Genomic DNA, 11,643 nt, shown 5'->3' on the forward strand with positions numbered 1-11,643 from the left:
CGCCTCCGAGGCCTCACGCTACCATGGCACTGTCATATCCTACTGTCCTTTCCAACTGAAGTTTTACCAAATTCCATTGCCCCTACGTCCAACAGTACAATAGTTATAACCGTCGGTGAAAGAAGCGCCTTCCACTGGCAACGAGAGCGGAGAGAACTCAACTTTTTCTGAGCAATTTATCCAGGAACACATTGTAAATGTACAAAATGTTACTAGCAAAAACACAACCGCCAAAATGAAGGTGGCCCAGTTGCTAGAGGTGAGTCTGAAAGCCTGCCTGAAATGATTTACCAACAGGTGGTGCTGTTCAACCGGGGAATGCTGCCGGCGTACTACGGCATCCTGAGGATGTGCTGCGAGCAGTCGCCCGCCTTCACCCGCCAGCTGGCCTCGCACCAGAACATCCAGTGGGCCTTCAAGAACCTGACGCCGCACGCCAGCCAGTACCCAGGGGTGGGTGGTCCGGCTGACTGACTGACTCTGTCCCTTTGTGTGTAATGGGAAGATGACCTGATTGACTGGGTGCTGGTGTGTGTTGTCTGTTCGTGTGACTCTCCGTCTTGTCTTTTTTTCTCTCTTACTGCGTCAGGTCGACATATCTTATGCCTCTGTTATACTGCCTGTGTCCATGACCCCTCAGGCGATTCATTAGTCTCTTGTGCCTTGTCCACTATCATCCTCTAAGCACTTCATGAGGAGATCAGATGGATAGTAGTAGGGAGTAGGGGCTAGGCCTCAGATGTTTCTACGTAGTCTCTCTGACTCCGGTATGAGGTTGATTTGCATTTGTCTCTGTTGCCTCTCTGACCACTGTCTGGTGTGTCTGTGTGTTTGTCCCCCCCCCTACATCTCTGACCACTGTCTGTGTGTTTGTCCCCCCCCCTACATCTCTGACCACTGTCTGGTGTGTCTGTGTGTTTGTCACCCTGCAGGCGGTGGAGGAGCTGTTCAACCTGATGCAGCTGTTTGTGGCCCAGCGGTCGGACATGAGGGAGGAGGAGCTGGAGGACGTCAAGCAGTTTAAGAAGACCACCATCAGCTGCTACCTCCGTTGCCTGGACGGACGCTCCTGCTGGACCACACTCATCAGGTAAAACAGAGGGGGTCGCGCACGCGGAGGGGGTCGCGCACGCGGAGGGGGATGTAACAGTATAACTTTAGACCATCCCCGGGCGCAAACCAGGGACCCTCTGCACACATCAACAACAGTCACCCACGAAGCATCGTTACCCATTGCTCCACAAAAGCCACAGAGGGATCGCGCACACAGAGGGGATTGCGCGCGCACACTTGCCACCAGGATCATGTTCATCAGGCAGCACGTTGAAGAAAATGGACTGAAACAGGGACTACCTGGAATGGTCCAATAGGACACAATCATTTGTTGCAAAACGTTGTTTTGTTTTTTTATTCCGTTGCATGCCCTAAAACACGGCCCAGATCTGCAGAGTTTAAAAAAAATATGAACTCACGGCAACTTAACCAGAGAGATGTCTGATGCCTTTTAGAGGATCATATGGGCACTGTTTTAGTTTTGAGATGAGAGCACTGTGAACTACGGTATATGTCCATAATATAGTGTAACTGTGTTTTGTGTCCGTCGCAGTGCCTTCCGTGTGTTGTTGGAGAACGACGAGGACAGACTACTGGTGGTCTTCAACAGAGGACTCATCCTTATGACAGAGGTACATCAAGACATTCTGCACTAATTATGGTTATTAGGCTTATAACGAACCGTTCATACATGGCTTCATTTCACTGGCTTCTATATTATCATTTGGAGTTAGTTGTGGGGTTGGGGCAAGTCTCGTGTTGCCACATTTCCAAGTCTCTTGTATCACTCGGCTAGCGGAAATCAAGGTTTGGTTAACGGGTTCAAAGTGTAAATAATATTAGCGTTTAATGTAGTATTAGTCAGTATCCAATATAAAATATTCTATATATTTTTTTTTTTTACGTTTCTCAATGTAAAGTGTCAGCTGTTGCATAAATCGTTACCGGTCATTTGACGTGCCCCCACCCCCACCCTCTCCATCCTGCTGTCTTTAACACCCTACACATGATGTTGGTAGTTTGATGAAGTTTCTTCATTGTGAACTGTATCCAGTAAAATCATATTTTACTATAAAGTGTAGGAACGTTAATTTCTTAGCGTAGGCAACGGTTTGTCATTTGATGTGCCCCTCTCGCGCTCTCCCTCGCCCTCCGCTTCCTGCAGTCGTTCAACACCCTGCACATGATGTACCACGAGGCCACAGCGTGTCATGTGACGGGGGACCTGGTGGAGCTGCTGTCCATCTTCCTGTCGGTACTCAAGGCCACACGGCCCTATCTGCAGCGCAAAGGTCAGCAAAAACGACCCTCCCTCCCCCTTCTCCTCTGGATGTTGTAACCGTAATGGGGTACAGAGTTCATCTTTACAGTTAATTAGTTCCGCTGTATCCTAAAAATATTTTATTTGAGTTATTTACATATGTAAGAGTAATTGTATTAGAATTCATGTGGCGATTTGAGAGCTATGTACATATTTATGTTGTATTGGATTACGCTATTGACTGCAAGTACCAGAATGCCTTTCAATAGGAAGTTTTTTTTTTTAAACTTTATTTTTATTGTTCTGTAGAATCTAAAGTGGTAAAATGTATTATTACTAAAAAGAAGCTTTCATCTCACCACCAACGTCCCTAGTCAATTACTTTCAAGACAGTTATTCTACGCTGACCACCTACCTTGTAGCAAAACCTAATTTCCGAGTCAAATGTTCTGTCTCCCATTGACATCAATGCATGACTGAAGTGAAAGTTAGGATTCACCCCCCCGTGTGAATAAGCCCTGTGTTCTTCTGTCGGAGCCTTTTTGTTTACTAGAGCTCAGTGACTTGCCTTTCTTTATTTATGGACCCTGTAAAGTCTCTGTGTAACCTGTTGTTCTCCTATAGATGTGAAGCAGGCTCTTATCCAGTGGCAGGAGAGGATCGACTTTGCCCATAAGCTGCTCACCCTCCTCAACTCCTACAGCCCTCCGGAGCTCCGCAACGCCTGCCTGGGTAAGAACACGCACACAGTTTGGATAATATTTGACCACATTTTCCCCTCTAAACTATTCCACATAGTATATACAATAGACCTTTGGAACAATTCCAATCACTCGAGGGAGTACCTGTTGTTGTATGTAATATGAGATGTGATGTCACTAGTAGTTCCTGGTTATTTCCCCCCCCCTCCTTCCAGATGTTCTGAAGGAGCTGGTCCTGTTGAGTCCCCATGACTTCCTGCACACTCTGGTGCCCTTCCTGCAGCACAACCACTGCACCTACCACCACAGCAACATCCCCAGTGAGTGCCCCCCTCCAGCTGCTACACTTGGAGCTCGTCTTATGTACTGACGAAAGTTAACGAGGACCAACGCAAGTGATCAAGGAAACAATGCCGACGAATAATACTACACAGCATGCTATCCTAAGGACCCTGGCTCTGTCTGTAGCCTCTGGTTCTCCAAGTGCATGCCAGAGTACCGGGGGAGTCTGACTGTCCTGGCCTCTCTGTGCCTGAGGCAGTCACTCAACTGTCCTACACATATCTAGAAAGTCACAACAACAAAAAAACTACGTATTTTTGTCCACAATCTCCCATTGGCGTAAATGTTGCTGTAGATTTGTGTAAGACCAGGTAGGATTTGTCTGAATGTGACCCTCTTTTGTACACAGTGTCCTTTGGGCCTTACCTGCCCTGCAGAGAGAACATCAAGCTGATGGGAGGCAAGAACAACATCCGGCCTCCCAGACCCGAACTCAACATGTGCCTCCTGCCTTCCATGGTGGAGACCAGCAAGGTGTGTGTCTCTGAATACTACCACTGCTTCATGTCTCTTGGCCAGTTTGTCATTTTCTTAACATAAAGGCCATCTTTGGCACCAAGATCATGGCAAGTTTGATTGAACAGTGGTCTTGGTGCTAAAGAGGATGTTTATGTTTTGGGGGAAATCTCACCCCAGGTTGTTGTAAGGGAGATTGTTCTTGATAGCTTACCTGGCTAAGTAAAGCTTAATTTAAGATGAGACCATCTGTCCTACCTGGTTACAATCATGGTTGGATAAGTGGAAGCTGAAGTAAATAAAGTGGTTTATGTATGCATGTTTCTTCGCAATTTCAAGGTCTGTTCATTTCATGTGTATATTTGCGCTAGTGTGGTCTTCCTGCTTTCATTGAGAAGGATCATCAACTTCCATGTCTCTCGCTCGCTCGCTCTCGCTCTCTCTCTCTTAGGGTAAAGATGAGGTGTATGACCGGATGCTCCTAGACTACTTTCTCTCCTACCACCAGTTCATCCACCTGCTGTGTCGAGTCGCCATCAACTGCGAGAAGTTCACAGAGACCCTTGTCAAACTAAGTGAGTGTGTGTGGATGCGTTTCTAATGTTACTGTATCTAATGACTAAAAAGGCTGTGTGTGTGTGTGTGTGTGTGTGTGTGTGTGTGTGTGTGTGTGTGTGTGTGTGTGTGTGTGTGTGTGTGTGTGTGTGTGTGTGTGTGTGTGTGTGTGTGTGTGTGTGTATCTGGTGTGTCGCCAATGTGACCATGTCTCTCTGGTTCCAGGTGTCCTGATAGCGTACGAGGGCTTGCCTCTGCACTTGGCCCTCTTCCCCAAGCTGTGGACGGAGCTTTGCCAGTCTCAGGTAAATATCACACGCTTTCACACACACTTTAACACGCTCACTCCAATACAGTCACACACACACACACAATACTCAGACACAAATGTGTACTATTTCTCTCACTTGCAAAACACACTTAACACACATCCAAATCTACAAACACACGTAACACACAAAATATAATTGGTCGTTGTCACCAACATCTTGCTGTGCTGTTCTGTAGTCGGCCCTGGCTAAGACGTGTGTGAAGCTTCTGTGCGAGGACCCGGCGTTCGGCGAGTACATCAAGTGCATCCTGATGGACGAGAGGACCTTCCTCAACAACAACATGGCCTACTCCTTCCTCACCTGCTTCCTGCACAAGGTAGCGATCTTGGAGCCACCGCTACCATCTGTTTATTTCAACACCGACAGCCTCTGCTTTAGCCTGTTTTTTTAGCGTGTCATTGCATGTATGCATCCAATGTTGACGCTCTACCAAGGTGTCATGCTGGTCTGAGTCCCAGATCTGTTTTGCCGTCTTGTCAACTTCAAATGACCGCAATGATCAAATCAAATCAAATCAAATTTATTTATATAGCCCTTCGTACATCAGCTGATATCTCAAAGTGCTGTACAGAAACCCAGCCTAAAACCCCAAACAGCAAGCAATGCAGGTGTAGAAGCACGGTGGCTAGGAAAAACTCCCTAGAAAGGCCAAAACCACGGAAGAAACCTAGAGAGGAACCAGGCTATGTGGGGTGGCCCTTCCTCTTCTGGCTGTGCCGGGTGGAGATTATAACAAAACATGGTCAAGATGTTCAAATGTTCATAAATGACCAGCATGGTCGAATAATAATAAGGCAGAACAGTTGAAACTGGAGCAGCAGCACAGTCAGGTGGACTGGGGACAGCAAGGAGTCATCATGTCAGGTATTCCTGGGGCATGGTCCTAGGGCTCAGGTCCTCCGAGAGAGAGAAAGAAAGAGAGAATTAGAGAGAGCATATGTGGGATGGCCAGTCCTCTTCTGGCTGTGCCGGGTGGAGATTATAACAGAACATGGCCAAGATGTTCAAATGTTCATAAATGACCAGCATGGTCAAATAATATTAAGGCAGAACAGTTGAAACTGGAGCAGCAGCACAGCCAGGTGGACTGGGGACAGCAAGGAGTCATCATGTCAGGTAGTCCTGGGGCATGGTCCTAGGGCTCAGGTCCTCCGAGAGAGAGAAAGAGAGAAGGAGAGAATTAGAGAACGCACACCTAGATTCACACAGGACACCGAATAGGACAGGAGAAGTACTCCAGATATAACAAACTGACCCTAGCCCCCCGACACATAAACTACTACTGCAGCATAAATAAATAAAGACTTAAAGGTTGAGACCGAGTTTGCGTCTCTGACATGGGTAGGCAGACCGTTCCATAAAAATGGAGCTCTATAGGAGAAAGCCCTGCCTCCAGCTGTTTGCTTAGAAATTCTAGGGACAATTAGGAGGCCTGCGTCTTGTGACCGTAGCGTACGTGTAGGTATGTACGGCAGGACCAAATCAGAGAGATAGGTAGGAGCAAGCCCATGTAATGCTTTGTAGGTTAGCAGTAAAACCTTGAAATCAGCCCTTGCTTTGACAGGAAGCCAGTGTAGAGAGGCTAGCACTGGAGTAATATGATCAATTTTTTTGGTTCTAGTCAGGATTCTAGCAGCCGTATTTAGCACTAACTGAAGTTTATTTAGTGCTTTATCCGGGTAGCCGGAAAGTAGAGCATTGCAGTAGTCTAACCTAGAAGTGACAAAAGCATGGATTAGTTTTTCTGCATCATTTTTGGACAGAAAATTTCAGATTTTTGCAATGTTACGTAGATGGAAAAAAGCTGTCCTTGAAATTGTCTTGATATGTTCTTCAAAAGAGAGATCAGGGTCCAGAGTAACGCCGAGGTCCTTCACAGTTTTATTTGAGACGACTGTACAACCATTAAGATTAATTGTCAGATTCAACAGAAGATCTCTTTGTTTCTTGGGACCTAGAACAAGCATCTCTGTTTTGTCCGAGTTTAAAAGTAGAAAGTTTGCAGCCATCCACTTCCTTATGTCTGAAACACATTCTTCTAGCAAGGGCAAATTTGGGGCTTCACCATGTTTAATTGAAATGTACAGCTGTGTGTCATCCGCATAGCAGTGAAAGTTAACATTATGTTTTCGAATAACATCCCCAAGAGGTAAAATATATAGTGAAAACAATAGTGGTCCTAAAACGGAACCTTGAGGAACACCGAAATTTACAGTTGATTTGTCAGAGGACAAACTATTCACAGAGACAAACTGATATCTTTCTGACAGATAAGATCTAAACCAGGCCATAACTTGTCCGTGTAGACCAATTTGGGTTTCCAATCTCTCCAAAAGAATGTGGTGATCAATGGTATCAAAAGCAGCACTAAGGTCTAGGAGCACGAGGACAGATGCAGAGCCTCGGTCCGATGCCATTAAAATGTCATTTACCACCTTCACAAGTGCCGTCTCAGTGCTATGATGGGGTCTAAAACCAGACTGAAGCATTTCGTATACATTGTTTGTCTTCAGGAAGGCAGTGAGTTGTTGCGCAACAGCCTTTTCTAAAATTTTTGAGAGGAATGGAAGATTCGATATAGGCCGATTAGTTTTTTTATATTTTCTGGGTCAAGGTTTGGCTTTTTCAAGAGAGGCTTTATTACTGCCACTTTTAGTGAGTTTGGTACACATCCGGTGGATAGAGAGCCGTTTATTATGTTCAACATAGGAGGGCCAAGCACAGGAAGCAGCTCTTTCAGTAGTTTAGTTGGAATAGGGTCCAGTATGCAGCTTGAAGGTTTAGAGGCCATGATTATTTTCATCATTGTGTCAAGAGATATAGTACTAAAACACTTGAGCGTCTCTCTTGATCCTAGGTCCTTGCAGAGTTGTGCAGACTCAGGACAACTGAGCTTTGAAGGAATACGCAGATTTAAGGAAGAGTCCGTAATTTGCTTTCTAATAATCATAATCTTTTCCTCAAAGAAGTTCATGAATTGATCACTGCTAAAGTGAAAGTCATCCTCTCTTGGGGAATGCTGCTTTTTAGTTAGCTTTGCGACAGTATCAAAAAGGAATTTCGGATTGTTCTTATTTTCCTCAATTAAGTTAGAAAAATAGGATGATCGAGCAGCAGTAAGGGCTCTTCGGTACTGCACAGTACTGTCTTTCCAAGCTAGTCGGAAGACTTCCAGTTTGGTGTGGCGCCATTTCCGTTCCAATTTTCTGGAAGCTTGCTTCAGAGCTCGGGTATTTTCTGTGTACCAGGGAGCTAGTTTCTTATGAGAAATGTTTTTAGTTTTTAGGGGTGCAACTGCATCTAGGGTATTGCGCAAGGTTAAATTGAGTTCCTCAGTTAGGTGGTTAACTGATTTTTGTCCTCTGGCGTCCTTGGGTAGACAGAGGGAATCTGGAAGGACATCAAGGAATCTTTGTGTTGTCTGTGAATTTATAGCACGACTTTTGATGATCCTTGGTTGGGGTCTGAGCAGATTATTTGTTGCAATTGCAAACGTAATAAAATGGTGGTCCGATAGTCCAGGATTATGAGGAAAAACATTAAGATCCACAACATTTATTCCATGGGACAAAACTAGGTCCAGCGTATGACTGTGACAGTGAGTGGGTCCAGAGACATGTTGGACAAAACCCACTGAGTCGATGATGGCTCCGAAAGCCTTTTGGAGTGGGTCTGTGGACTTTTCCATGTGAATATTAAAGTCACCAAAGATTAGAATATTATCTGCTATGACTACAAGGTCCGATAGGAATTCAGGGAACTCAGTGAGGAACGCTGTATATGGCCCAGGAGGCCTGTAAACAGTAGCTATAAAAAGTGATTGAGTAGGCTGCATAGAGTTCATGACTAGAAGCTCAAAAGATGAAAACGTCATTTTTTTTTTTGTAAATTGAAATTTGCTATCGTAAATGTTAGCAACACCTCCGCCTTTACGGGATGCACGGGGGATATGGTCACTAGTGTAGCCAGGAGGTGAGGCCTCATTTAACACAGAAAATTCATCAGGCTTAAGCCATGTTTCAGTCAGGCCAATCACATCAAGATTATGATCAGTGATTAGTTCATTGACTATAATTGCCTTTGAAGTAAGGGATCTAACATTAAGTAGCCCTATTTTGAGATGTGAGGTATCATGATCTCTTTCAATAATGACAGGAATGGAGGTGGTCTTTATCCTAGTGAGATTGCTAAGGCGAACACCGCCATGTTTAGTTTTGCCCAACCTAGGTCGAGGCACAGACACGGTCTCAATGGTGATAGCTGAGCTGACTACACTGACTGTGCTAGTGGCAGACTCCACTATGCTGGCAGGCTGGCTAACAGCCTGCTGCCTGGCCTGCACCCTATTTCATTGTGGAGCTAGAGGAGTTAGAGCCCTGTCTATGTTGGCAAGACTGTTGGCAAGACTGCATAATCTGATCTGGGACTCAGACTAACCTTGCTACTTGTAAATGCCATGTTGATGGGCCTTTCGAGTGCATGACCGTAAGTAAGTGTGTGTGTGTGTGTGTGTGTGTCATCTCTCAGGTCCAGAGCCAGGTGCTGTCAGGCCCCAGCTGCGCCAACCTGATCAGTCTGCTGGTGACCAACCTGCTGAACGAGTACCGCAGCCTACAGCCCGAGCTGGCCTCGCACCGCCTGGAGCTGAGCAAGACCAGCGGCCTCCTCAACGCTGTCCGTACCCCTTATTCACGCCCTATTCACGCCTTATTCACATTCTGTTAGTGCACTATTCATGCCTTATTCTAATGCAATTCATGCCCTATTTACATGCTATTCATCCCTTTTTCACGCTCTACTCAGGCCTTATTCATGCTTACTCGTTAATTCCATAGTCATGCCTTACTAGATTGTCATTCCCTGTTCAAATGCTTTTCTCTACTAGATAATCACTGTTCTTTTGTCCCTCTCCCTCCCTCCCTCCCTCTCTGCAGGACCTGCGAGCGTTGGCGTTGATGTTGTCCATACACACCCCCCAGGCGTTGGACACGGCTCTGGGTCCGGCCCTGCAGGAGTTGCTGTCCAAGTGTAGCGCCTGTGTGCAGCAACGCAGCGCGCTCGAACAGGAGGCCAAGGACCGCAAGGCCAAAGGTACGACACATACAGTATACTGTCACAAACTTGGAAAAATTGAAACGCATTGATGGTAGTCAATGTGTGGTGTCACTTAGTCCAACCCTGTTATCTGCTTACACTGTGTCATTTAAACTCGTTGGGAAATGATGAATTGAAGTTGAAAATGCTAATGGTAGTACTTACCTGTACACAGATGTGAAGGTTAATCACCCGAGTTTCTTCTGTCTTTTAGCGGAGGAGGAGGGCGCCACCCCAGTGAAGCGCCGGCGGATGAGTAGCGACGACGGCCCCGGGGAAGGAACCAGCGCCGGCACCAGCACCGGGGGTGTTACCGTATCCGGACCCACCTGCGCAGCCGCCACCACCTCCTCCCTCCCCCCATGTGTCGAGCTGAAGCCGGAGCACCAAGAGGCACTGACTCCCACCAGCACCTCGGACACAGAGACTCGGGACTCCTCATCCCTCATCGACCCGGGAACCGAGCACGACCCGCCCTCACCGGATCCTACCGCTGCCACCAGTTGCAGCCAACCCCCTGGGGACGCCTCCCCCAAGGAGGAGAAGATGGAGGCTTCCTCTTCCTCCTCTTCCTCATCATCATCCTCTTCCTCCCTCCCGGAGACGGGAGAGTTGTCGTACGGCGGCAGCGGACAGGGAGGGGAGGAGCCGCAGTCGTCTCAGACTCAGCAGGCAGCCATGGCAGGAGCGGAGGAGGAAGAGAGGAGGGAAGCAACGGCGGCAATGGATGAGACAAAGGAGGAGAGGGAGACGGGCTCTAAGACTTGCGGAGGCTCGGCCACCCTGGCCTCGGAGGACCTGGCCTTCCCCTCTGCCCTGGGCCTGGCAGGAGAGGGGCCAGAGGCCCCAGGGTGCAGTAGCCACACTCCCTCGCAGGCTCTGACGAACTCTGCCCCACCTCCGGACACCCTGGAAATGCTCTACAGGACAGTGGAGGCCACTATCGCCGTGGTTACAAAACTATCTGTGAAAGGGCCGTGCTCCGCCTCCTCGTGACATCCCCATTATTGCTCTCAGCGCTATGAGCCCTTTTTAAAAATCTTTTTTATCTGTTTTTTTTTTCTCTAAGTGTATTATGCTCTTTCGTTTAACACTTTTCTTTCCCTGTTTTCATCCTTTCGTTTTTGTTTTCCATTTTCTGTGTGTGTTGCGTTGGCCTCTGCTGATGTGCTTCTATCAGTTCTTGTGCTCCGGTTTGTCACGCAATCACTCCTCCCCAGCTTCAATGGCAGAAGGAGGCTCTAGACAGCATGCTCCCAAATGACTATAAACATGCACAGCCGCCGATCCATTGGACGAAAAATAATTACTTTTTTTTACCGATTTCCGAGTTCTTTTTGAAGTGATTTATTTGTTTTGAGGTTGCTGTAACGGGGAAAGGTTTACAGGAATTTTAGTCTCTTCTGTATGCAATTTAATTTGATTGCATTTTTACTCTGTATAAAATGGTGTCCTCTGTGCCAGTTTTGTACTTGATGAGAGGCAAAAGTTGCCTTGCTTTTTTCTGTGGTTAATATCCAAACTAAGTTTACCTGTACATTAAAAAAGAACCACAAGAAACTTGATTCTGTAAAGAATCTTCTCTAGTTGTTGCCTGGCAGTGTATATGAAAACTATATATATATATATATATAAAACTTTATATATATATATATAATGGTGCTTTATTTGACACGATATCTGTGGGTGAAATAAAGCAGTCTTGGTGTAACAGTTGGAGCTTTATTTTATTTACTGAAAATACATTCCATAATCTATTGTCATTCTTGCTTCTTCTGGTTGTTTTGTTTCTTTTTTTAATTTATTTTCGATTATAGGATCAATGAATAAAAATTGTAATCTGAATAAT

General features: G+C 46.2%; 1 protein-coding gene and 1 non-coding gene across 2 annotated transcripts in view; both read left to right on the forward strand.

The window, feature by feature from the left end:
* Positions 1–11,354, forward strand: part of LOC139424694 (ubiquitin carboxyl-terminal hydrolase 34-like) — a 64,577-nt gene extending 53,223 nt beyond the window's left edge. Inside the window, exons 66-78 of the mRNA XM_071176765.1 lie at positions 298–453; positions 933–1,090; positions 1,607–1,685; positions 2,219–2,345; positions 2,939–3,046; positions 3,231–3,335; positions 3,707–3,831; positions 4,265–4,388; positions 4,594–4,673; positions 4,876–5,016; positions 9,228–9,374; positions 9,635–9,791; positions 10,009–11,354. Coding sequence (XP_071032866.1) covers positions 298–453; positions 933–1,090; positions 1,607–1,685; positions 2,219–2,345; positions 2,939–3,046; positions 3,231–3,335; positions 3,707–3,831; positions 4,265–4,388; positions 4,594–4,673; positions 4,876–5,016; positions 9,228–9,374; positions 9,635–9,791; positions 10,009–10,790 — 2,289 coding nt within the window. The 3' untranslated portion in view covers positions 10,791–11,354. The remainder of the gene's footprint in view (positions 1–297; positions 454–932; positions 1,091–1,606; positions 1,686–2,218; positions 2,346–2,938; positions 3,047–3,230; positions 3,336–3,706; positions 3,832–4,264; positions 4,389–4,593; positions 4,674–4,875; positions 5,017–9,227; positions 9,375–9,634; positions 9,792–10,008) is intronic.
* Positions 3,447–3,577, forward strand: LOC139365351 (small nucleolar RNA SNORA44). Its single transcript, XR_011626637.1, has one exon. It is a non-coding gene; the product is annotated as a small nucleolar RNA SNORA44 (small nucleolar RNA).
* Positions 11,355–11,643: the final 289 nt, after the last annotated feature.

This window comes from Oncorhynchus clarkii, chromosome 13 (genome assembly GCF_045791955.1).
Source record: "Oncorhynchus clarkii lewisi isolate Uvic-CL-2024 chromosome 13, UVic_Ocla_1.0, whole genome shotgun sequence".
In the NCBI taxonomy this organism is placed as follows: domain Eukaryota; kingdom Metazoa; phylum Chordata; class Actinopteri; order Salmoniformes; family Salmonidae; genus Oncorhynchus; species Oncorhynchus clarkii.